The 25,790-nt window shown below is 40.9% G+C and overlaps 2 protein-coding genes across 3 annotated transcripts in view; both read right to left on the reverse strand.

Moving 5' to 3' along the window:
- The window catches only part of mphosph8 (M-phase phosphoprotein 8), a 29,896-nt gene extending 20,340 nt beyond the window's left edge, over window positions 1-9,556 (reverse strand). For both annotated transcript variants that reach the window (XM_041950780.1, XM_041950779.1), the window contains exons 1-6: window positions 9,345-9,556; window positions 6,990-7,151; window positions 4,820-5,869; window positions 4,270-4,366; window positions 1,406-1,672; window positions 1,001-1,123 (exon numbers count right to left, since the gene is read on the reverse strand). In XM_041950780.1, coding sequence (XP_041806714.1) covers window positions 1,001-1,123; window positions 1,406-1,672; window positions 4,270-4,366; window positions 4,820-5,869; window positions 6,990-7,151; window positions 9,345-9,446 — 1,801 coding nt within the window. In that variant the 5' untranslated portion in view covers window positions 9,447-9,556. The remainder of the gene's footprint in view (window positions 1-1,000; window positions 1,124-1,405; window positions 1,673-4,269; window positions 4,367-4,819; window positions 5,870-6,989; window positions 7,152-9,344) is intronic.
- An 838-nt stretch (window positions 9,557-10,394) lies between these two features.
- Window positions 10,395-25,276, reverse strand: ttf2 (transcription termination factor, RNA polymerase II). Its single transcript, XM_041950789.1, has 23 exons — window positions 25,210-25,276; window positions 24,822-24,927; window positions 24,358-24,444; window positions 23,252-23,321; window positions 21,388-22,263; window positions 20,446-20,566; window positions 20,161-20,331; window positions 19,855-19,961; window positions 19,408-19,489; window positions 19,072-19,197; window positions 18,370-18,520; window positions 17,723-17,828; window positions 17,441-17,625; window positions 16,182-16,335; window positions 15,855-15,946; window positions 14,846-14,931; window positions 13,278-13,420; window positions 12,958-13,137; window positions 12,433-12,488; window positions 12,126-12,279; window positions 11,606-11,688; window positions 11,321-11,395; window positions 10,395-10,899 (listed from the first exon to the last, which is right to left on the reverse strand). Exons 1-23 carry the CDS (start codon window positions 25,235-25,237, stop codon window positions 10,755-10,757), a joined length of 3,384 nt encoding a protein of 1,127 aa, XP_041806723.1. The 5' UTR covers window positions 25,238-25,276; the 3' UTR covers window positions 10,395-10,754.
- Window positions 25,277-25,790: the final 514 nt, after the last annotated feature.

Raw genomic sequence — 25,790 nt, forward strand, 5'->3', positions numbered from 1 at the left:
CTCAAATATATTTCCCACAAAGATCTGAGTTCTATTAAAATGATGACTGGTGAACACACACAGTACATTTATCTAACCAAATACGATTAGGAGCAACTACTTAATCTCTGCAATCATATAAAACTGCCTTTGACTGAAAGCCTGTGGCTTGTTGAAACTAGCAGAGTGATATCAGACCTCTGGTTTTGGATATCAGCTGGCAAAAACTTCAGTTCACATTTCAAAAAGAGCATGCTTGTGCTCCAATTTGTTCAATTTGCCCTTGCTTCCTCTTCCTCTTGATTTAACAATGTGGTTGAAGGAGGTGTGGATAGCAGCCAACAGTCCTCTACAGGTCCATATTGTTCCACAATCAATAAATTAAGCCCAGTATTAAATCTTTACTCCGCCCACTTACTCCATTCATATTGCCAACAGGTCAAATTATAGAGAGGGACTTTAAAGACGAGGAGATAAAGCTGAGGTAGTGTTTATAATGTAATGTTTCTGTGTTGCCAGAGTTTAAATTCCAAAACTGGGAGTTCAAAATGTAAGATAAAATAAGATAAGACTTAATTAATACCCAGCCGGGGAAACTTGGGTGTTACAGGCAGCAGGCAATATTTATGTACATTTTATATAAAGAACTAAAGAAACATGTAAAAAATATATATTGCCGCAAAGAACTATAAAAAATATTGCCATAAAAAATATACTGCCAACAATTGTATAGAATATAACAGAACAGAAAGTGCACATAAATTGAAACTGCACATGGTGGGTACGGATAGAGTAAGTACCACATTTACACTATTGTACAGTAATAAAAATATATACAGAATACCGGTATATGATAGATAGATAGATAGAAATTTGCAATATATGCATAGGTGGAGCACTTAAAGAGTAGAAAATTAATATTGCTCACAGGCATATGTAGTGATTGACAACTTTCAGACAGCAGTAGCAGTAGCGGTCAGTAGACAGTCGTCAGCCTAATGTCTTCGAGGTTAATACTCACTGGGTGATAAGGGTGGACCTGACAGGATCTCATCCTCCCCGTTCAGATGTTTCCTGAAGTCGTCCAGAGTCATCCAGTCCAGGTTGAGGTCCATTCCTAGACTCAAAGTGGCTTGGCCCTTGTCTGTACAGCACAGAAGGCAGACAGAGACACTGTATCATTTGGCAGGCTGAAACATCACATACTGCAATTTAGACCTCTTATTCTCTCTGAATATGTTGCTCACATTAACGTTTCAAACTTCAGTTAGTGATTGCTGTTTCACTGAGCTCACTTGTTAGATTGATAAAAATCAACAAAACTGACATTTTAACTTTGCAGAGGGAAATATATAAGGAAAACACCAAGCTAATGTTTGGAAGCAGCAAAAATCAGCTTGTGCTCAGCAGCCAGTCAGGAACATACCGGATTTGTCAGCGCCCTCTGCTGGATCCTGGGTGTCCTGATTATCATCACATGCCATGAAGAGCCTGGGCTCACTGTCCTCTCGCCGCTTCCTCCTGTCATCGGTTGGGGTCTTCCTCTCCCAGCCTGGCCGCTGTGCCTCCTCTGGCCTCTCCCTCCGCTCCCGGGCTTCCTCTCCAGGCTTCTGCTTTGCTGTTGCTGCAGACTCCTCTCCCTCCCTCTCATCACTGTCCAGGTTGAAGCCGTAACTCTGGCCAGGTCTGGAGACTAGAGAGACGAGAAAAACAGTCAAATTTCTTAGGAGATAAAGAGCACAAACGGCCTCCATCACCTCCATCCTCCATCACAGCCGCCAATCAACCCTATTAAAAACAGTAGCGTGTTATAGCTTCATGGTTGTCAAAGTAAAGTTGTTTCTTGCTGGCTACTGTGGGCATGTTGTGAAGTGGTGACAGTACTCAGAAAAAGAAAGGGAAAAACAAGTTTGAAGGTTTTCAGGGACATGATTTTGGACCAAAGAGGGAAAAAAAAAAGAGTAGATTTGTTTCTTTGCTCCAGAAACTAATGTTCACAGCTAACTGCTATGAGATATGTATTGATGTGATGCTTGTGGAAATGTTTTGTGCCTGACTGAGATCGGTAAATGATCAAATTATTTCACTAACTACTGTAAATTAAAAAATAATAGTAGGATCTTTGACCGACAAAATATCAAGCCCAGGGCCACCGACAGCCATTTCTCCTGTCCACTTGTACTTAAATAAGATACTGGACGATCGTCTTTGCAAAATCTGTAATTTAACCTCTTTCTGCATGAGCAATTTTGGGCTTATTTCTGCCTGATTTTATATCTCTACTGTAAACATAACTGTTAGAGTTAAATTGAAAAAAAAAACAACACGTTTACCATTAAGTGTTTTAATTTAATTATCTCCATGAAAATATAGGTGAATTTAACCCCAGATTAATTTCCTTTTAACAATTAAACATATTTAAAAAATATTATACAACTTTTAATTTTACATTTTGTGGTTCCCACACTTTGTCCACAAGTGTACAAAATATAGTAAAGTACTAAGGTTTCACAAGGCAAGTAGTAAACAGTGTGTTTCAGGTGTGCCAAAAACCAAAATGGTTAAAACGTGGTGTTCAATAAAAGGATTTTTTTTTAACAAGACAACAACAACTGTAAAATGAGGGAATATAGAAATTGGAAGGGTAGATGACAATGACTTTACAACTATTGTATCGTCTGCCTGGCATGGCTTCCCCAGCACTTCCTGCCTACGTGAAGCTCACATCAGTGACAGTTACAGGAAAACAACCAAGCCTCCACCTGTAGCACCGCATGACGTAGCAATTTCAGTAACATTGCAGTACCTTTTTAAGCACAAAAACCCTTTACAGAGAACAGAAAGTAAGTCATAACGACTTATGACTCATTTATTTTTCAAGTCATGAGGCCCATCAATAACATGGAAGGGCAAGGATTCAAGCGACTGATGTAACGCTGGAACCAGGCTACACTCCACCTAAGCAGGGGTCGGCCTCTCATGCACTGACAGCAAGATCCACTGACATACAGGACAAAATGTGCCACTTTATCAGAAAGTGGTCGGCCCTCTGCTTGACAACGGACATGTGGAACAGGCAACAAACGGAGTTGTGCGAGACGGGGAGGGCTCACTGGCTCAGCGGCGACTGGGAAATGGACAGCTGTGTATCGGAGACTAAATCAATGGAAGAGAGTCAAACAGCAGCACAAGCTGCACAAAGAGCTAGAGATGTTTTTCTATTCCTGCTGAGAAAAAAGATGCAACTGTGCTCATCAATGCAGCCAACATGTCCCTGTTCACCCAGATTTATTATTATTAAACTAATAAATACACAGAATTAATTCACAATGTCAAGAAAGGAAAATTTCCTTATCAAACTGAAAAACCTTCTGAATTCGAGTGTCAAAATACACCCTGAATTCACTCAGTTCAATGTGGAAATATACTGTTTTCCCTACTGCCTCTTAAGAATCTGTCTCTGAGCCCTGCTCTCTCTTTGAAGGCAGAGCATTAATGTAGGAAACCTCCCTCTGTCAAACAAAAAAAAACAAAAAAACAAACAAACATGGCAGTGGACTTAAGTCAATATCCAAAGCCGCTCTATTCGTCGCATCGGCCAACCCTAGAGTGAAAATATTGAATCTTTGAATATTCGTGTGCAATTCTCACAAAAGCTATAATATAATTTTCACTCCCATGGTTTGTGGTGAACAAAAAGTATTTTCTAGCTTTTTGTTCACCGCACACCACGGAAATGAAAACTTTGTGGGAGGTGGTGGAGGAGATTTTTATGACTGTATCTAAGGGAAAGAGCAACAGAGGCTCTGATGCTGGGAGGACTGCGTCTGTTGAGGACAACGCACGATGTAGTTTCAGTGAGAATTGCCCACGAATATTCAAAACCCACACACACACACACACACACACACACACACGCTCTCTGCAGTCGCTACAGATGCTCTGCTGATGAATGAAATACCAATATGGATTACGCAAACACCCGGGGTGGTGTACAAACTGATCAGGCACACCATATATCACTGAGAAACCTTCAGTTTTGATGAATGAGCAGCTTGTTTCATGTGTAAACAGCTTGTAGATGCTGGCGTCCATGCAGATGGAGGCACTGTGCAAAGAGGCTGAAGCTGCAATCAACGCTGACCATTTCTGGATTTGGTTTGTTTTCGCCTGGTGTTCGGTTTCTCTTCAACTGAAGTCAGTTTGGGTGGATGTGACTATGTGCATGTTGAACATCAAACACTAAACGTATCCTGCACGTGTGTTTTTGTGCCTGTGTATCGTGCGTACCATCTGATTGCTTGGTCTTCTCCGTCTTCTTGGACTCGGGTTTCTGAGCTGGAGAATCTTTGTTTGGCTTGGGGATCTTCTCAATCTTTCCAATTAGCTGTTGTTGAGAAAAAAACACAGAACAGGTTAAAACCTTGTAGTATTTCTGGCAAACCACTGAGCAGCAGGGCTCCTCACACAAGCCTTATACGCATGTCAATGTGGACTTCCATTTGACAACCAAAAGTAATGAAACATCTGACAATATTTCAGTTCTTTGGGTCAATATTCTTGTCACTGCCTGTTTCCTCTCTGTTGCTGGGGGCTTCTGGCCAGCCAAACAGGTCAAATAGTGTTTCCCTTGATTTGCAGGTGTGACTTTTTCTATCATTTTAGATCACTGCAATCACAAATCAACACTAAATCCTGTTCTGTGTTTTACCCCACCCTTTTACAGCAGTATGCTAACATGTGTTCAGTTCCGCATGTTAGTTAAATCAACATGAACCCTATTTTCCCCTCCGAATGCAAATCAAAGGAAAACCATACATACACTGCACTATTACTGTACCTTTGGGGGTTTGCTGCCGCTGCTGCTGCTGCTCTTTTCTGGGGGGGGCTGATGCACTGGCTGCCTGCGGGGGGCGCGGTCCTTGGCCTCGCAGTTTAACAGGAACTTCTCAAACAGGTTGGTGGAGCCTGTGGCGTCCTTCTGTCCCAACACCTCCTCTTTAGCCATCTCGTCCTCCTTACCCTTGGTGCTGCTAGACGCTGTGACGGAGGATGAGGAGGACGACGAGGATGTGGACGAAGGGACTTTGGGTGGTGCCGATGTGCTCTCCTGCCCTTTGCTCTTGGCTTTCTTATGTAGGGTGGAGCTATCACTAGAGTCTGAGAGTGGGGCAGCCTCCTCCTTGCTTTTAGAGGTTAGGCTCTTAAGTTTTTGGAGGCTGCTTTCTTTCTGGCCGCTGTCTGACTTTCTGTTCTTTTTGTCATGCAGGAGGTCCTTAATGCCCTGCAGCTTTACTTCCCACTTCCCCTTCTTTTGCTTGGACTCCAAACGTGCTTTTTCAGGGGACTTTGCTGCAGTATCCGTTGACGCAGCATCGTCCGTTTGGGACTCTGACGGGCCGTCGCTCAAGTCGTCTTCCAGAGGTGCAACAGCCTCGTCGTCGGAAGTGTCGATTTTCCTTTCCTTCTTTGCTTTCTTTTTCTTCCACTCCTCTTCCTTTTCTTTCTTATGCTTCCCTCCCTCCTTTCCCTTTTCCTTCTTGTGCTTTTTGGAGGGAACAGGCTCATTGTCATCCTCTTCAGAGTCAACCAGCCGCTTTTTTGATTCAGTCTTTTTCTCCTTAGGAGGTGAGGGTGGAGTTGGGGCTCTCTCCTCTTCTTCTTCGTCCTCTTCTTCATCTGTCTCTGGTGCCGGTAGAGGCCTGAACTCCTCCTTCCGTTTGTCTTTCTTTTTCCTCTTCTTCTTTTTCTCCTTTGAAGGTGACTCCACTTCTTCTTCCCGAGCCTTTGTCTTTTTCTTCTTCTTGATGGGCGCCTCAGCTGGATGGTCTTTGTCACTCTCACTTTCTGAGTCGGCATCAAACACGTCACTCTTTGTAGGCAGCAATTTCTAGTACGAGAACAGGACAAGCAATGCCACATTTTTTTTAAATTATGCATAGTATTTTTGGTTTTCTATCTTAAAAGTTCCCTGTGAGGTTTCAGACCTCTAGCAGCACTTTGGAGCTGTAACAATAACATGTTAACAGGACAGAGAAGAAGAACACTGCAAGCTAGTGAACATAGATGTAAACAATGCTGGATTGAAAGTTCACATCACAAAATAAATAAATAAAATAATGATAAGATTTCAATGTCCTGGACAAACCGGAGGAATTCTGGTCACTTATCATCTGATTATGGGCCTTATGGACCCCCTTTTTTCATCCAAGTGACTAATGGAGACAACGAGAAGTTTTTCCAGTATTCAGCGAGAGTGCTCCAGGCGGCAGCCACAAATTGGGCCTCAACGTTATCTCTCCAAGCATTTGTACACTGTCAATGTATGTCCACTAGAGTTTGTTTTGCCTCCGACAGGCTCAGATTGTTACCATAAGTACCAGAGTAATACAAGATAAATACAGTCAGTGTCTGACAGACTGTGACTCTTGTCCACCATGTAGTGCATTCAGTGCACTAGGTGCAGCGGTGCTGCAATTCCACCCCACAATCAATCATACTAATTTTCCCAATTAAATGTCTATTTTTTTACAATCGGAACATATATTTTAATTTAGAATATGCGTGAACAGTCCTAACACACAATGTGTTTTGACGAGTAACACTGAACTTTTGTTTGTTTTCAAAAAAAACCTCTACAAAGCCCCTTTCTGATGGTTTCTAATTAGAAACCAAGTGCTGTTCTACATTCTACTAACTACATCTAGACAGATATGACTACAACATCAGTAAGATTAAAATTAAAATTGACCTGATGGCAGACCAGTGGATCTGTCTCATAACACAGGGCGGACACAGCAAACACTGATCACTATGGATCAGATCACTTACAAATCAGTAGATTCAACAGAGACTCCAAATTATGGTTTGTCTAAATGTGTCCCTACCACACCATAGAGATACCGACTGTGTTAATATATTGTAAAAAGATTGTAACTACACCAGTATAATTAGATCGGTGAACACAGTATCAGAAATATTACTTATACCTGAGTGGCACTTGGACTTACCACGCTCTTCTTGGCTTCTGCCTCTTTCTTGGCCTTAGCATCAGCCATGGACTTCTTAAAAGCCAGGAGAACCTCGCGGCAGTCCTCCAAATGGGCCTCCGGCTCCCACGTGTCATCATCAGAGCAGTAGTTCTTCCAACGGACTCTGTAGAGCACTTCACCCTAAAAACAGAGAGCGAAGATATGAAGGCCAAGCATCACTGCCACACCAACATGGTGACTAGCAGCTGTGAGAATTTCACTGCTGACTATTTCACCTGCAAACACAAACTGCAGAGCAGATTTCCATATGATGGATGACTGATTAGGTAAAATTAATAATTAGAGAATTTTGAATGGTGGACATTTTTCTTTGATTCACTTGTTGTATTTATAATAGATACACTGCACAAAACAGCATGAGTCATTGCAGATGCACATTTTTAGCAATCTGGGCCATACTGTAAGCATTTATACAAAAGAAAACAAATGGGGGGATTCTGATATCATGTACATGTATGCAACAAAGTTTTGCAATAAAGTTTTGATTTGTAACTTTTACAAAACACCAGAACTTTATTCAACATTTGCAGTGCCGATATCAATTGAGGGAACTCCAATGTCTCTACATTAAGGTGATTTACAGGACAGCTCAGGCTGAGTCTTTTTGCTTATTGAGAGCCTAAAAAGCAAGAAAACAAAGCATTGCTGAAAAAAAGTCTAAAACAACAAAGCTTCTATTGCGAAGCGACCAGAAGTCTTTAGTCATTTCCACAGAGTGCGACTACTGTTGGTCTAAATCTATATCTTAAAAATGTTTGTGCATTTGCTGTTAGGATTTTTTTTCCACACAAGGGAATGTGTTAGTTCAAGAGCTGCAAACCATTCCTGAACCCTGGGTTTACATCAAACAACCCAGAATAAAGGTAGTTAAGTTCAACAATGTTTTCCGCTTTCGTGCACGTAAAGACGAGTGTTGTCATACGAGCATCTGACACTTGGAGGCCACAGCACGCAAGCTGATAGTCAAATGTGTCTTTGTAGAAAAAAACAAAAACAGGAGTAACTACAACAATTAAAGAGTGTTTTCTCTATGATAGAGCACCAGTGCAGCTATCACATGACACAGTTTCTCTTGTACAGTGTTTAGCAGACAATACTGACATTATTCAAGTAAATGCAGATTCTGTCTAAGAAAATTGAATCAATGTGTGTTTAAACCTCATCAAAACACCCTGGCACTCAAGGAAAAAACAAAACACCGCCCTCCGACCCACCTCCACGCCTACACTCAAAAGCCCTCAGTCCATCATCGCTCATGTGAAGTGAAGGGCTGGTTAATATTTAAGTGTGAAAATGTGGCACCACCTTGGGATAAAGCCACACAATATGAGAAGTAGTAACGGGAAGGAGCATAACTGCAAAAGAAGCGGTGATTAACTGTGTAATCACCCACAAGCGACAACAGGCGAAACATTTACTCCAAAGTCTGATTTTCATTGTAGTTATTAACAAGATGCTGATGCAGCTCCAGTAAAAACAAAGACAATCAATCAGAAGCTCCAGTTCCTCTGCAGGATATATACAGCTGTTAAATATTAGTTTAGTGCCTACTGTGTGGTAGGTTACTTGACAGGCTGTGAAAATGTGTCACTTGAACCTGAACTGAAATATCAAAGTAACGTAGCAGATCAACACGTTACAAGCACGTTACTACGCTCTTACACGGACGCAACGTGAGCCCAAAATAGCTCAAGTGAGAGAATGTGATCAGTTACAGCTCATTGTTATCCAGTGGGGTGATTCTCGATGAATGCAGTTAAAAAAAGGGAAATAATTCAGGATAGTCGGACAGCTGGTGCCAGTTCAAATACGGCGGCCACTGTGGTACGTAACGTTAGCAGGCGTGAGTAAATTCACATTGGGAATTACGTTAATTTGCATGGTTTGCCGCTAGGAAATCTGTTTAATGCACAATGTGACTAGCAGTATTCATGGGATTTCTTTCATCTGGCTGTATCGCCGGTCAGGAGCATTGATGAAAATATTTGCAAGCTTGCAAAGCGTCCGTCCCTCCGTCCTTGGCCCCAGCAGGGGAGAGGCGAGCAGACATCATGGGAGAAGTTGTACAGAAAAACGATGCTATGTATGGAAGAGCAGTCAGCCACGACAAGCGTACTCGCATGTGGCTAGTTAAGTGACACAAGAGCAATCCAGTGCACCAACTGCATTGTAGACGGGCGCTTTGTTGACGGAAAGTGTCTGTGCACGGTTGTAGATGAGCTATGCGTCGTGAGAGTGGAGCGAGAGCAGTGCCAGCCATGTTCGAACGGCTAGCCAGGCAGCTACGTAGCATGTAGCTAGCTTTAACGTTACCTCCTCCACTCGCATGTCAATGATCCTCTCCACTTCGTATACATCTTCTTCCTCATCTTGTTCACTGTCCGCGGGCTCCAACTTGTCAGTCTCTGTAGCCATGGCTGCAGATTGGTCTGCTAAAAGGTAGCTGTTGAGTGAGCACTCGTAAAGGCCGCGTTAGCCGTGTTCACCGACACAGGACGCTAGCGTACCTGGCCGTAGTTACTGCACTAGCTCTGCAGCTCAGAGGGATATAGAGCGCGGAGCAGCTACCGCCCGCTCCTACAACGCTGCATTCAAATGCTGCACGACGCTCAGAAATTTCTGATTGTTTTGTTCGGAGCTTTTACCTGGGGAAACTAATTTATCCTTTACAATATGCTGCATTGATCAATTGACTGAAAGAATGCAGAAATACGCGATACTAATTTTAATTATTGATAGTCAGCAAACACCTGTATTGTTTTAACCACGTTTCTGACATGCGATTTATGAATAATATTTTCCCCAAAAGAGAAGTCTTGACTACATAAATTACGTGAATGCACTGGTTTAAAAAAAATAACAATTTAACGACGCGGGGATTCCATAACCGCTCTGTGTAGTTATTCGAGACGCTGAATCACCAAATCCCCATGTTTGTAAAGGCAGCATGGACATAAAGCGACCCTCTGAATGTTTTACATATCCAGCAATAAAACATGGTGGACTGCTCGGGCAGGCCGTCAAGGGATAAATCTGATAGAAAACACTGGTTTGCATTTAGGTTTAAAATTCGTAGAATCAAAATGTTATCACGTCCCACATATTGTTATATTTAAGCACAAAAAATAACTAAAAAGTTTTTTGCCATTAAAGATAGGTGACATTTAACAATGTATGTGCATATTTTTGGCAGCAGATGCATTGAGTTTCATTTAATCCTTAAATCCAAACAGGCCTGCCAATTAAAGTAGGCCTACATCTTGACTTAATTTCCTAACATATTGAATTGATAATCATTTCAATTTACAATGCAAAGAACTTCATACAGCTGGTGGTCACACTCTTCTCTTATCACAACTTCTATAACTTAAATCAACTGAATTTATTTTAAATCATAAAAAACACACATACAAAAAAAATAACATCATGATGTGAAAAAGACTGCAGAATATCTGCTTCACTCCAATAATGACTACGCAACCAAATTATATATGACAGGAAAGTCCTCCGGATGAAATGCCAACAAAGAAATAATTAGATGATGGTAAATGACCTCTCTTGTATCTTAGAGTTACGTCATTTATTACCTCAGTGTTCTTTGCTTATTTCAAAATTTTTCAGGCTTGAAACAGAACTGACTTTTGAATATGTGCATGAACAGCTGTCTCTCGTTATAGCTGTGGGCTTGATGGTGTGGCACAGCATCCTCAGTTCTCTCCCAGCTCACACACCGAAAATGATTCTGAGATCAGCCAGGGAGAGTTTGGTGAGGGTGCTTCCAGTTCCTGACAGCACATTCTGGGCCAGCTGCTTCTTCTTCACCTGAAGTCTGGAGATCTTCTCCTCCACTGTTCCTTCACACTCGAACCTAGAAAAACACACACAAAACAATTAACACAGAAACACACAATTATTATTAAACTCTGATTAAAAAAAAACCCACACACCATAGTCTTCAGGCAAAGTACCGAATAATGAAGATGCAGATAATAAATCAAGTTTTAAATAGGTTCAGTTAGTAGAAGTCTGTGAACCACTCAAAACAAACCTAAGGAAAAAGCTTTATGTGAATCTTTGTTTGTTTCGCTCCCCTACATGACATGAGGATTGTACCTGTTCTCCGTTTTTGGCAACTTTAGCTGTATTCAACTTAAACTTGGATTGTGTCACTTCGTAGCTTGCCTTAGCTGGTATTTTCCTCAGCATTATCCTTTTGCAACGATGGCGTATGATGTGATCATAAATAATAGCATTGGCCACACACATTGAATGTCCTGCTGATTCGGTACCTGTGGATAGTGACATCTTTAGTTTGTCCAACTCTGTAGATTCTGTCACACGCCTGGTCCTCCAAGGCTGGGTTCCTGTCAGAGACCACGTGGGTCAGAAGTTAAAAACTCAACCACTCCACCACAAGTGAAGTTCAGCTGAAGGTCAAATAAAGAGCAATAACAAGAGGTAAAGGTAATTTAAGAACAATATCATAAAAAGAATATTAACAACAATAATTCAGACAAAAGACATACTGTGTATACAACTGCTCTTTTGGTTTCGTGCATGCCACTTTGTCTCACCAGTGCATATCCATGAGAAAGAGGTGATTCCCACCAATGAGATTCAGGCCAACCCCTCCAGCACAAAGAGAAACCAGCATCACCTTTGGCAGAAAATCAGACATAAATATATAGAAATACACACACTCACAATATTTACTCACAAAATGTTTCATGTTACACTGGTCAAAATCCAGTTATGAAGACTACTTCTAGAAAAGCACCTTCCACTGTCTATTTTAAGCTGTGTGACAAAACAGTGGGGGTAAAGGCATATTTCTTTTTTCACCATATGTATTTAAAAAACAAAGATGTTCGTCAACTGATCATTATTAAAATACAGGCCTGTTCTACCTGCATTAATAAACATTTCTGATGTACATAAACCTTTAACAGCAAAAAAAAACACACTTTGTCCAAATGTTTAATTGCTGTTGAGGATTCATACCTGCATTGAACTACCTGCTAATGAATTCAGCAGTAATAATGGTTGTTGTCATGTGTTTTCTCTTTAAGGTCAAGAGTTTTGGGAGAGATTTACCCGTGGGCCTTTTGGGTTAGTGTTGAATTCTTCCACCAGGTCCATGCGGCGTTTGGGGTTGACAGTTCCGTCGATAACACCGTATCTCAGTCCAATCCGCTGCAGATGAACTGCTACAATGTGCAGCATGCTGGTCCACTGGGACACGATGACGCTACACATCACCAGAGAGGAGATACCAAGTGGGTATAAAAGAATGTATTGAAACTTTGCTGCAACACTAAAAATAAGTCAGACTGGAGCAGATTTGGAATGTAAGTGGATGAAAAACTGAGTCTGAGGTGACTGCGAGACTTTAATGTTTTACCTTTTCTGATCACTCTTCTGTCTGATTGCTTTCAGCTCAGAGATAATAGCAGAAACCTGGAAAATTGGGGTAGAAGAATTGGTTCATTTGTTGTTAAACGTGATACAGGGTAATTTGAAGCTTTGCATCACATCCTGTCCTGCAAAACATGGAAAAAAGTTTTCTCACCAGGCATGTTGTATATTTACCCTGGACTCTTGACAAAGATGGAATTTAATCTACAACTCATGAAAGTAACCATCTACGATATAATCATCCATCATCTTCATCAGTGAACAGCTGAACTTGTATCCAAAGATCATCATGTCTGTAAATAGACTTCTTAAACTGTAGTGGGTAGCCACTAAAGCCACTAAAGCCACTAAAACCATAGCTCTGGTACGGCCATTTGTCCTGCCATGCAAGTCACTTGTTATTTTGATCTTGGCGGCCTCTGGTGAACAAACTTCTTACAGCAGATATTTCACATTCTCATATTCGGGATGTCTTTGTGATGTTAGGGTGCTGAGTACAGCGGCAGCCCACCTTGGTGCTCTCACTGGTGTCCACAAACAGATGTGAGGGGAAGCGGGTGCCATTTAGGGCCACGGTGTCTTTGGGGTCAGGGCCCGATGGCGAGGGGCTGGAGGAGAGTGACAGAGCATTGAGCTGCTCCTCCAAAGACAAGACGATCCCATCACCCTGCAGCTCCGACGAGTCAAGAGTCTGAGCAGAGAGGGGAAGTAAGGAGATAAGAGCTCGAGTGCACTGCACAGGTGGTCTTTGTGTGTATTCACGTGTGTGAGAATGTCTTTTGATTAAGGACAAAATTGGTGAGCCTTGTCAGAGCATGCGAGCGTATCTACCTTCTTAAGAAGTGACAGGTGACAGCAGCACTGTCGGAGCCGCAGCAACAGTGACAGGATGTGGACGGTGCTGGACGCCTGTTGGGGCTGCTGGGAGCTTGACACAGCAGGGTAAGCCTGGGACATCCCGAACTCCTGGGCCACTGGGGAAGGAAGACACACACACTTTTGAAACACCCCCATTAGTAATAGCCACATTGATTACTAACCAGGTTTGACTTCAAAGGCAATGTAAGACCTGATTAAACAGACATACCTGAATGGAAAATTCTCACTTCCATTATTTAATTTTTTTGACGATCTACACATAATTTTGTACATGTAGCTTTCTAAAAATAACAATTCAAAATAAAAACTCTTGAATGCAATGAAATGGAATTCTGAGTGCATATCTGGTGAGGTAAATATATGCTGCAAAATGTCACAAAGTCTCATCTCGCTCTCATGATTAACTTTAATGATAATAAAAAACTGTTTGATTTATATAGTACCTTTCCAAAACAAGGTTTCCAAAGTGCTTTACAAGATTAAAAACTACAAACAGGAATCTGAAGAGTGTTTATCATAAAAACAAAAAGGACAGTTATCAACTGTGTCAAACGCTGCACTGATGAGATGGGTCAGGGTTTCTTTAACAGAGGTGTAATAAGAGCATCGTTGAAATAGTGGGGCACAATACCAGAGGACAGGAACGTGTTTCAAATATTCAGCATAAAAAGAAGAAATTATGTTAAAAACAGCAGGAGGAGGGATTCATTCATGTTGACAGTTTCTAACAGTGTAGGTTGAGAGAAACGGTTAAAGAGAGCAAAGCAAGTATTGGGGCTAGTGGGTAAAGATGATGATGGGGATAAACAGGCGAGACAACACGAATGAGAGTTTTTAAATTACAAAAATGTAAACACTCATCACAGGTTTCAGGAGTAGCGTCTACAGGAGGGACAGCGGGGCATCAGTGGCACAGTTTACAATGTCAAAGAGTATCTTGGGTTAGAAGAATTTAATTCAAAAAGACTGGAAAAGTAGTCATGTCTTGAGTTTCTTTTTACCCTGTGCATTAAAAAGCATAGCCCTGCTAGAAACTGGAGACATAACAGCCAGATCAGAAGTTAACTTCTCAAAGTGTGGTACATTGTCACACCCTGTCAGGTTGAGAGAGTATGCAGACAATCGGAGTGAGTTTATATGTTTGTGTGGGCTGGACACGCACTGTGTTCTGAAACAGCAGCTCATTTTGTGCAGGGAGTGCATGGCAGGAATTTGAAAATGAGTAAAACTGTAGAGACAGCGTTCATCATTGTGTGCTTCTGTCAATTATAGCAAACACAAAAATACTTTACTTATTTCATTGAGCATACAGTAAATTTATGCTGACTCATCTTAAATTATTCTTTGTGCAAAAATCATCTCAACAAAATATATTTTTGTTCTTGCAAAACATACTTGTCTGTGCTCAAAATGTCAAAGTGGCGCTCAGGACTAAAGCACAGATACAATTCCATATGATCACAGTATTCATGACACACTCTGCCTGTTGAGGACTATAAATCAACCAGCTGATATCTTACCTTTGTTAAAAGGATTGGAACTGGAAGGGTTTCCCTCGTTCACATCATGTCCCTCATGTCTCTTCAAGTAGTTCTGCAGAGTGGATCTAGAGAAGAGCAAATCACCATTTTAATGTCATTTTAGTTTTTTTTAATAGATCTCTCTACTCTATCCAGGAAGACTTAAAGGCATTCCATTTCACACATTTGGACTTTCAAGGCGTCGTAAGCATCCTTGATTGTAGTCAGAGAGTAGTTTGAAGGGGAACATTGATTAGTCTGTTTAATTCCTGACACTTTTCTGTGCACTTAATGGAAAACATCATGAAGGTCAAAAAAGATGTGCAGGAAATATCTAAAGTTATCGGGAAAGGCCAACACAACAGTAAATAAAATCTAAACATAAAAACACTACATAATAAAACAAACATAATGAAAGCTGAGGTTTTCAAGTGAAGCCTTCAATGTCTTTCGTCACATTTTATGACGTCTTTACTCAAGATAAATGAATAAATAGTCCTTGAACAAAATCCACTCATTGAATTAAGTGATTCATCAGATTAAATGAGTTGCAGTGAGTGGGTGGAGCTGCGTTTTGAAGGTAAGGCAGCAGATATAGCTGAAGTTGCAAAAACACCACAATCGTTGATTTAGATTTTGAATGTCAATGTTAATGAACGAAGCCTTGAACTATTCAGTGCAGCCTTAATTCACTGCAAATGTCCAAAATGTGTATTGTCATTAAAATATTAACAAAGCAAGGAACTAGAGGATGGTAATATCTTCTTTCCTTTGTTTAAGAATGGTCCTGTGTTTCCTAGGCTACAGGAGGTAGGACAAGAAGCAGTATACAGCATTTCTCAGTGCTTTCTTACCACGGCTGCTCAGTTTGAAACCTTCCTAACAAAAAAGAATGAGTGTATACATTGTAAAAGACTAAAAAAGAATAGTGGAGAAGTTTTCTCATAAATCTTTTGTTAAATTAGAAAATAAATAAAAAGTGTTTTAAAATGACCAAATGTTGTGTTACCTGGATTGGGCAAAGACCACATCATACACAGCCTGCTCATCCTGGGATAGTTTGAGTTGATGCACCTCACAGGTCCGATTAGGAAGAGACACCTGAAACATTCAACATTTCACTTCAGCCAGGATCAAGAGTGAGTGTGTGGATGTCTGAACCAATGCACAGCTCAGTTGTAGTTTGCAAAGAATTGGATCCGCTGGTCTGAGCAAACTACCAACAAGCTATGACGATCAGACACTCCGCCATCATTTAAAAACAAACTCAAAGTCGAGCGCCCTCAACGTGATGTTCCCATGAGGACAGAAGTCCAATGTGTATGTCCGTCCCTACCAGTGGTTTTCCTGTGGAGTCCAGCTGGTCTTTGCTTCGTCGGAGCAGAAGACTCCTCGTCAGGATGTTGAGTCTCTCTCTGCCTCTCTTAGAGCCGTTGTCCACCTGAGCTTTCCAGAGTCTGTACTCATCAAACGGAGAACAACGCAGAAACCTGAAGAGAGAATTAACAGAGTTCAACCATCTGAAACCATCTGCACTTCACTTGACTACAATGAAAGTGCTGTTCTATTAACAGATCCAAAAACCACGATCACTTTTGGAGCATTATCAGGAGAAAAGCATAGTTTCACTCATCAATGTTTCTTTGTGTCGACACAGCATAGTCTTAAGGCTGTTCATAGTGCTGGAACATGAGTAAATTAAGCTGAGGCTTAATTTAAGCCCCTTTTCTTTTTCTCCAGCTACATGATGATGATATTAATCCATGTTTGTTTGCATGTCTGATATTACAGAGTTCTCAAAAAGTATTTAACAGGTTTCAGATGAATTTGTTAAATTGAAGTTAATCTATAGCTCCACCTTGTGGTGATTTCTAAAGCACTTTTCAATCATCACTCCTGATCTGTAAGAAAAAACCATCAGATTGAGTGTTCCACCTGAATTGATTATAAAACAATTAAAATTACATGAACATTCATTATTTGCTTCATTTTGTGTAGCTTTAACCTGCTTGAATGGTTTACTTCGTTTCATTACACAAAGAAGCCATGACTGTCTATAACAAGCATGTCAAACTCAGTCCATTAAGGGCCGTGTGGCTGCAGGTTTTTGTTCCAACCAAGGAGGAGCACACCAGGCCAACCAATCAACATCAAGGAATCACTTAGTTATCAGCTGAAGACTGAGATCAGCTGATTAATTGATTCCAGCCAGGTGTGCTCCTCCTTGGTTGGAATGAAAACCTGCAGCCACACGGCCCTTTATGGACTGAGTTTGACATGCCTGGTCTATAATCATATCATATATTTTCTATGTTCATTTTTGACATTTTACTTTGGTATACAGTGCATTGCACATAAATGAAATTTGCTGTGTAAATTAAGTGATGATGAAAATGTCCTGTAATCAATTATATCCTTAGCATACTATAGGGCAAAAGAACATTGTATTTTCTTATCAAAATATTAACAAAGCAGTCTCTATGGAAATAAGGTGACTCTTGCTGAGAATCGCACATGTCGGTCATGCAGAGAAAAACACAGGAAGCGTCTGTATCAGCTAAGATGTTTAAACCTCTTTCTCTGTTTTTGTCTTACTTCAGCAGTGAGTACATGTCCAGCAGATTGTTCTGGATGGGGGTGCCAGTGACAGCCCAGCGAGCTCCAGCCCTCAGCAGACACACAGCCATGGAGGTCTGTACCTTCGGGTTTTTGATGTTGTGGGCTTCGTCCAGAACCACCCGGGCCCAGTTCACTCGCAGAAGAGGAGCCGAGTGTGGTGACTGATGAAAACAACATGGGATAAAGTATACATGTCAACTAAGATTGTATTCATATCATATTGTACGTCATAAAATAAATAATATCAATAATTCTCACCACATCCTCAGCGTCTTTGGTGGGTTTCTCAGCCTTCTCCTTCTGGACTGGGATCTCTTTAGAGACCAAACTGTATGTCGTCACCACCACATCATAATCTGCCAGCCTGAGGGATGACAGAACGTTTCATTCAAAAATGGAAGTTTCATACCAACAAGTGCTGTTTGAGTCTAGCTGGAGACCATGCAATCAACTGCTAGTATGTGATCACGCTGTGATATCACTCAACAAAATTCTGTAATTAAATCAAGAATCATTCCAAGCAAATTAGAAGTAAAAACTAACCTAATTAGTTTTGTATCTGTTTTTGAAAAGCTTTGCCAAACACAGACAGGAAGTGGGCTCTGTCTTTGCAATGTTATAGCCAATCATGTTCAAAATTGCTCAGTGGGCTGACAAATCAACAATGTACCTGTGCACATTGTAATCCTGTTCCTGTCATGTTATCTGTGGGATCTTTGCAGCTACATTTTAATTTGCAATTAGTAGCAACCGTAAATTAAGTAAATACAGAACTACAACATAGGAAGCTTTCATTTGATCCTTGCTCTGACTGAAGAAACCAGGGTGACTGCAGTGCAGTGCAGTGCAGAAAGAGAAAACAGTGGTGTGTATAGTATGTGTGAATGGGTGCATAGTTTCCTCACACTTTGGCACTTTTCTCGCGGTTGGGGCCATGGTACAGGTACACAGTCAGCCTGGCTGCCGCGACATGTCTGTCGATTTCTCTCTTCCAGTGGTGGACCAGGGAGGCAGGACAGATGATCAGAGTGCCTTTAGAAACCATGAGGCTGGAGTCTGGATGATCAACATCAAACAAATCAAAACGTGCATACTTGACTTGAGAGTTCACCTACAGAATTCAGATAGAACAAGAGGTTATAGATGCACTGACTGCTATTTTCTTTGCCGATTCAAATTTCAGATTTTCTGACATGCCGATTCCGATTTTCTTTCTTTCTAAGAACTAGAATTTACTATAATCACTTTCTCTATCACTGCACCTGTTTATGGGAACTTCTCTCACTCTCGACTCAAACAACACTTAAAACATAGGCAGCAGAGGAGAGGAGAAAAAGCCCTCAGAAAGCACAACAGTAAGTGACAGTAAAAGACACTAAAGACTGTCACACTGAGCTGAAATGAAAGCTGCATGCATGGATATTTGTCCAGCACAGAATTGGATATATCTGACATTGACTGACTGGTCATGTTCCAAGATACATGTCCGATCCGTTGGTGCGTCTCTACAAGAGGTATCGACAAATTAAATATGAACTGCACAGGCAAGGATTACATCACTGCCTTCTATCATACAAACTGAACGAGTGAGAAGAGGTTCTGGTTACCGGCTTTGGAGATCCAGCTCTCGACCTTCTTCTCTTCCTTCTTTTCATCTTTCTCTTCTGTCTTGATCTTCTGGGCCAGTATGAGAGAAATCATGGTCAGGGTTTTCCCCAGACCCATGTCATCCGCTGAATTCAGAGAGGGCGAAAAGAACAAAACGGGGAAACGATAAAGAAAAAAAACAAACAAACAATAAGACTTTTAAAGTTTCTGTGACATATCAACTATTATACCATAAATTATTATTACACTCTATTTCACATTTTTCACTGACATTTCTTGTCCGTCCTCATTAAAACCTCTTTAACAATGGTTATGTATAAAATTGGTGAACATACCCAGAATTCCTCCGCAGGGATTCTGGGTTTCTCTCCAGAGCAGCCAGGCCAAAGCTCTCCTCTGATGGGCCAGGAGAGGCACCTGACCAACCAATCACAAGTGGACAATGTTATTAGAGACATAACAGACCAACTGAAAGAGAACATACATTTTTTTTCTTAAAATTCACTTGATCGTGGGTTATGGAAACAGAGCCTCTGTATGAATGACATACTTAACAATCACATATGGTTGCAATTGCTGAATATATCATTCTAAACCAGGGGCATGAATCTGCTGCTGTAACAGCTTCTACTCTTCTGGTTTCAAACTTTCTGCCAGATGTTGAGCGTGGCTGTAGGGATTTACTCAAATTCAAACACAAGCACATTAGCGAGGTCCAGCACTGATGTTGGGTCTGGCTCACACTCATCCCAGCCAGACTTGTGGTTGAAGGAGTGTCTCACCTTGATGCCTTTTGGGTCTGGAACCTCGGCATCAGGGTCGGGGCAGCACTCCAGAGATTTGTGGAGGTGGTCGATGGCCTCGCAGGTGGCCTGGACCTGTCGGTTTGCTAGAAATATGACGAGTTGAAATTAAGGGGGCTTTGCAGTGAAAGAGATAACAAAAGTAGAGAAAAATAGGAAGGAATGAAAAACAAAATCAAGGTGAAAATGAGCAGAAGTTTTGACACTTGAGAGGAAACTGATATGGCCTGATGGAATTCCTAAAAAAGAACAAACAAAAAGTCTTCAACCTCCCGCTTGGCCCACCTCCATGCATCTGGGTGTGTCGCTCGCTCATGGAGCTGCTGGAGGCCTGGTGCTGGGAGGGGCCCGGGGCAGGGAGGGCGGGGAGCAGGATGGTGCCGCCCTGCCGGCTGAATGGGTTCAGCTGGCTGCTTCCTGGATGAGCACCTCCGCTGTTACATTCATCCTTGGAATCTGAAAGAGATTTGTACATTACATCTGTCACTGAAACAACTTTTGTTTCAACATATTTAGTAGAATCTTGACAAATAATTAGATATCATTCCTACTAAACAATGAGTGAGTTACCTGGCTGAGAAGCAGCAGTGAGGCTCAGAGACTCCAGTGCGTCCTCCAGCTCTTTGACCTGAGTCCTCAGCCTCTCCCCTTTATCTGGCAGAGCCGCTACATTCACCACAGACAGAGTGGCCTTAACAGGAGGAAAAAAAATGGGGTGAGAGGATAGACAGACAGTTTCATCCACTGAAGTCAAAGGATCCAGTACAAATACTCGACTGCCCCATATTTGTTGCTGCTGCGGTGTGTAGTAGTAACACATATTGTGCGGCATTCAGTTTAACAGCTTTGCAGCTAAAGTATGTGATGTGATGGTTCAGTAGTGGAGTAAGACAGAGGAAAACCAATAGAGACATATGCTGACTTAAACCAGAAAGGTATAAGTAAGAATAAATGACCACCTGAAACCAAGTAATAATGTAACAGCAGTAACAGGCTGATTTAGTGAATATCACATCACACTGCGACCCATATGAAATGTTAGATAAATACCAACCATGAAGTTCGAAGACATGAGCTCACACTGAGCCTCAACTACACCAAAAATGTATATTTAGTACCAGTGAAATTATTTCATATGTACACTTCAATGTAACAATGCATTTATTTTACTGTAACACGTAGTTAATTTACCATCCATATTTAATGCAGCACATGTGAACACAAACATTACAGATTTAATGATACATGCAGGCTTCTTGGACTTTCATTGCTCAGCTATAGACTATAACACTAACACTATAACAACAAAAATTAGCAAGTTACTGTAGTACTTTGGCAGACTTGTTTGAGATCCATAACTTCATCAGAATTCTTCATAACAATACTAGTATCAGCCTCAAGAACTCAGTATTGTCCAACTCTGATTGGTACCTTAAATAACTATATAATCTATGACATGTATAGCTTTCAGAATCTGGCCAATCATGTCTTTCAAAGAGTGTCACTACTCACCTTTTTCTGTTGGAGTTGAGCAGTGAGCAGGCTGTGCAGCCTTTTGGGATCTTGCTGCGGACATTTGACCTTAGAAGCTGGCTGGAACCCAGGGAAGGTGGTCAGGGTTTTTTGGACAGCAGAGGCAGGAGGAGTTTTCCGAGTAGCAGGTTCCACCGACACCAACACTACATCGTCATCATCTTGCTGGTTTTTGGTTTGACTGGACTCGGTGGATTGAGCTAGTTTGTTGGATGTGGGGTCCCTGGTGCAATCAGAGTCTCTGGAAGCCTGGGTGCTACTGCTGGATGAAGATTTAGAGACACCCTCTTTTACAGCAGGGTCGGTGTGTTCCACCAGACAGGATTCACCATCGGTCGGTTGCTGGGGCGAGTCCTTGTGAGGATCCTGTGAGGTTTGATTTGTCTTCTCAGGATGAACAGCCTTGACACTGGGGGCAGAATTTGTTTTTTCTGTTTCTCCTGGCTTGGTGTGATTCTCTATAGCCTTGTCTTGAACTTGGTCTGTCATTTTTTCCACACCGTTAGCTTTGGGACTATTTCGCTCCTCAGCTGAAACCCTCTTCTTTAACTTCATCCCTGGTGGAAGTCGTCGACCTCGGACAGTATCTGATGAATTCAGCTTCCCTTCTTCCTCTTCTTCCACTCCAGCACCTACACTCGCCACGTTTTCATTCTGATGACTCTCGCTTCTTTCTGCCGTGTGACTTGCCTCGTTGTCCTTCTCCTTCCTTATCTCCTCATCACCTTCACCACACTGCATCCTTCTCCTCTCCTTGTCCATCTTGCCAGGAACCTTAAAGGGGTTACGGACAGGCGGCAGACAAGAGGGCTGCAGCTGTGTGTCAGAAAGAGGGTTTCTCTTTTCTTTCTGTGGCTGCAGTGATGGAAGACAACAGACATTTTAAAAATGAATAGTAGACAGTTCAAGACAGTGATCACAAACAATTGATCAATAGTAAAGAAATTAGACAAAACTTTTTTTCACACTGTTTCTAAGTATCTTATGTAGGTCTCCATCTGACAACTACTATTTTCAAATTTTATTAATCTACTGATTATTGTCATTTGACCAACTAATTAATTAAATGACTAATTACTGTCAGTCAAAAACCTCAAAATATTAAATTTATTATATTGTAACACCACAAAAAGCATCAAATTCCCACCTTTCAGAATAAAAAAAGCACTGGTTTCTGTCCTGACTTTTTAAAAAGTCTGTTATAATTTGCTACAATCTATTTATTTGTAATGTGTACCACTTACACTTTACTGAGAATTTACACTTTAAACAATTTAATGTTTGTCACTTTTGCTTAACATGACCATCGGACTAGTTGGAGATTATCATTTTTTTGACCAACTAATTGATTAATTGACTAATTCTTGCAGCTCTAGTCATATGTGGCTCTAGTCATATTATGTACTGTATTTGTAACCGGGGATATTGTGATTGCATGGTCAGTGACTAAAACCTTTAGATGTACATTTTATGTCTAATTAAATCTCTATAGTAATTTCACAAATCTTAGCCTTTTGGAAAAGTTGGGATAATGGCAAGAATTCAACGTGAAACTGAGTATGTGCTGATTACGGTTTGGATACAGAAGAAATAAAAGTGGTTGGTGGTTGGTGACAAAGTTATAAAAAATAAGGGTGTTTATCAGGGTGGGAAATTAGCACCAGCCAAACGCTGGTATAATATGAAAGTTGTTGGTAGGTTTCAAACACAAAATAATGATTTACTATTGAGGGGCTGGTGAATTTGAACATTTATCTGTCAGTGGCAGTTAGATGTTCACATTTAAAAAAGTTCATTTTCCACCCTGGTGTGTATGGTGAATCTGTGATTGGTGCTGTCTTACTGCAGTCCAAGGCACGTTTCCACACCATCTCTTGCCTGATTTTTTTCCTATAGCACACCGGAAAAACAACCTGGAAAAGAAGAATGAATTGCTAGAGGATCATGCCAACCAACCAGGTGTGGGGTCACCTTGAGACAGGGATCTTGCTCACGTGCCAATTTAAATGTAAAGCTAAACAGACTTGACTTTTCATCACATGGATTGTAAACTGTATTACTTACAAAATTGTAAGAAAAAAAGGTTTGTTAAAATCACTGGACTATTAAAAAGAACAATCAATGAGACGTTTTAGTGTCCATCCTAACATCATTATCAGATGTAAGTGACAGGAAGTAACTCGCAAAGGAGTCATATGATCAGCACATTGTCTGACATGTATAAGTTACATAACTAATGAAATGTCACTGAAGTGTGCTTGCCAGAGGAGATGGTATTCCCAGCAGTTTATGGTAGTGCCCTTTCTCCCTCTTGTGAGGTGGAGCAAACTATTTCATCCATAAAGCGCCACATTAGGTACAGTTCTTAAACAGAGGCGTGTGAGCTGGGGACAGGTGGTGTCTTAAACCCCCTCCTCTGTCTCATGGGGGCTGCTCCACTTTCTTTTGTTGGAAATGTGTAAAGACAGCTGAGTTCTGTCCTTCTACTCCGCACTGCACTTGACCGCATATAAAATGTTGCTCTTGAGACATTTGGGAATCTGGTCCTTTGGATGGACAAAACGCTGTCTTAGTGTGCTCATAGGTTTAAAATACACAGGGATGTTGTTCTTGGAGAAAATCCTTCTGAACCTTTCAGAAACTCCACCTACATATGGAAGGACAACATGGTCTCTTCGGTCACTGTGAGCCCTTTTCCTTGATTGATTAGGTATCCTCATGTGATTTGTGTGTGTTTTGATGAATGTCTCCAATCTGGATAACCACACTTTTCATCTCCAGCCAGGTCTTGTTGACTAGTCTTTCCAATAGTCCAGTGACATTCATAAACCTTTTTTAACAGTTTACGGCCTGTATTTCTTAGAAAATTCCTCTATGTAGAGTAGACATGACATACAAAATAAAATTCTTCCTGTTTTGGACCATAAAACAATCCACCTGCACACCCACCTGTGGCTCTGCTGTTGTTGATTGTAGGTGAGAGCTTGGAGTTCCACCATCGAGTCTTCATGATGGAGGCAGTGGGATGGTGAAATGCTGGATGATGAGATGACAATGACGATGAGAAAAAAAAATAGTTACAATGCAAACAACAAACAGCAAGTTATAAACCTCAAATGTTTGACAATGTCAACGGCCTCAGATCCAGCATGTATGACGACGGCCTATTGCAGGAAATGAGTGGAATATAATTGGATACAGGTATAAATACCACAAAAGCCATATCAGTATGTGAGAGACTATACTGATATGGCTTGATTAACGTTGATTTACAGTCCATGCTACTGCTGTGATGGTGAGTTCAACGATCCACCCTCGCCAATGACATGCTCTTCACATTCATCTCAGTGTTTAGCACAGGGGACCCATTGAGGAAACATCTGCCCTCAGTGATGAGAATAAGTTAACGTTACCTGACCGGCTGACTGAAATCACAGCCTTGCTTGTCAACGCACACGTAGAAGCTTTTGCCCTTATTTGGTCCATCTTTCACACCCGTTTTTAACATACACACGCTGCCTGTATGGGGACATAAAGAATTAGTTATTTAACAAATCATATAAACCTCATACTCACTGCAAGTTAGCAAGAGAAATGAGCAGGAAAACTAGCTTTTGACAAGTCCAAAGTTAACGTTACACGGACTACTGAAAGAAACGAAACTGCCTTGTCATGCACGTAAGTATTTCAGGTAATAAAACATTACTATGACTTCTAGAAACTCAACACAATATCTTCTTTTTGTATTTTAAACGAACAATGAATTACTGAATGAAGCACTACTAACATATTGCAACTTACCGTGGACATCACATATAACCTTTTCCATACTTCTAGCAAGCACAGTTCAGTTCCAGCCTAGCTCAACGGCTTCATTGGTAGACTTCAGTATTTTCGTATGGACCAATCACAGCTGTCACAAAATACATCCGGTGTGTAAATACCAGTATAAAGGTACTCGTCTAAACTGGTTAATAACAATCACTTAAGTTTATAACAAAAGTAAAGAAATAATAATATATGTGATAACTGAACGTAAACTACATAAATAGGTCAGTAGGCGAAATGAAAACTCAACGGTTTGCCAGATTTTATTTACTAGATTACCTTTATTATGAAATTTTTATCGAAGCGCTATTAAACCGGATATAATTCGACATTAGTGTCTCTAAAATGTTATTCGACATAAATGTGACATTTAATTTTCTAAAAACATGTAATATATGCATATTTTAACTATTATAGTCGTTTATAACACATAACAAACCAAACTTAATTCAATTAGCGAAACCTAACGTTTAAAAACACAGTTGAACTACATCGTCCATAATGCAACAGCCCACTTGTCGTTTTGTTTTTGTTTTTTTTTTTTCCCACTCTCG

The sequence above is a fragment of the Chelmon rostratus genome, chromosome 13, assembly GCF_017976325.1.
Source record: "Chelmon rostratus isolate fCheRos1 chromosome 13, fCheRos1.pri, whole genome shotgun sequence".
Lineage (NCBI taxonomy): Eukaryota > Metazoa > Chordata > Actinopteri > Chaetodontiformes > Chaetodontidae > Chelmon > Chelmon rostratus.

Coding starts and splice junctions, on each gene's coding strand:
- ttf2 (XM_041950789.1), bottom strand. CDS start 25,237: ATGGAAAAGGTTATATGTGATGTCCACG. Junction 14,932..15,854: donor GTGGTCTTTGCCCAATCCAG/GTAACACAACAT, acceptor GCTCTTCTCTAG/ATCCACTCTGCAGAACTACT. Junction 12,489..12,957: donor ACACCAGTGAGAGCACCAAG/GTGGGCTGCCGC, acceptor CCAATTTTCCAG/GTTTCTGCTATTATCTCTGA.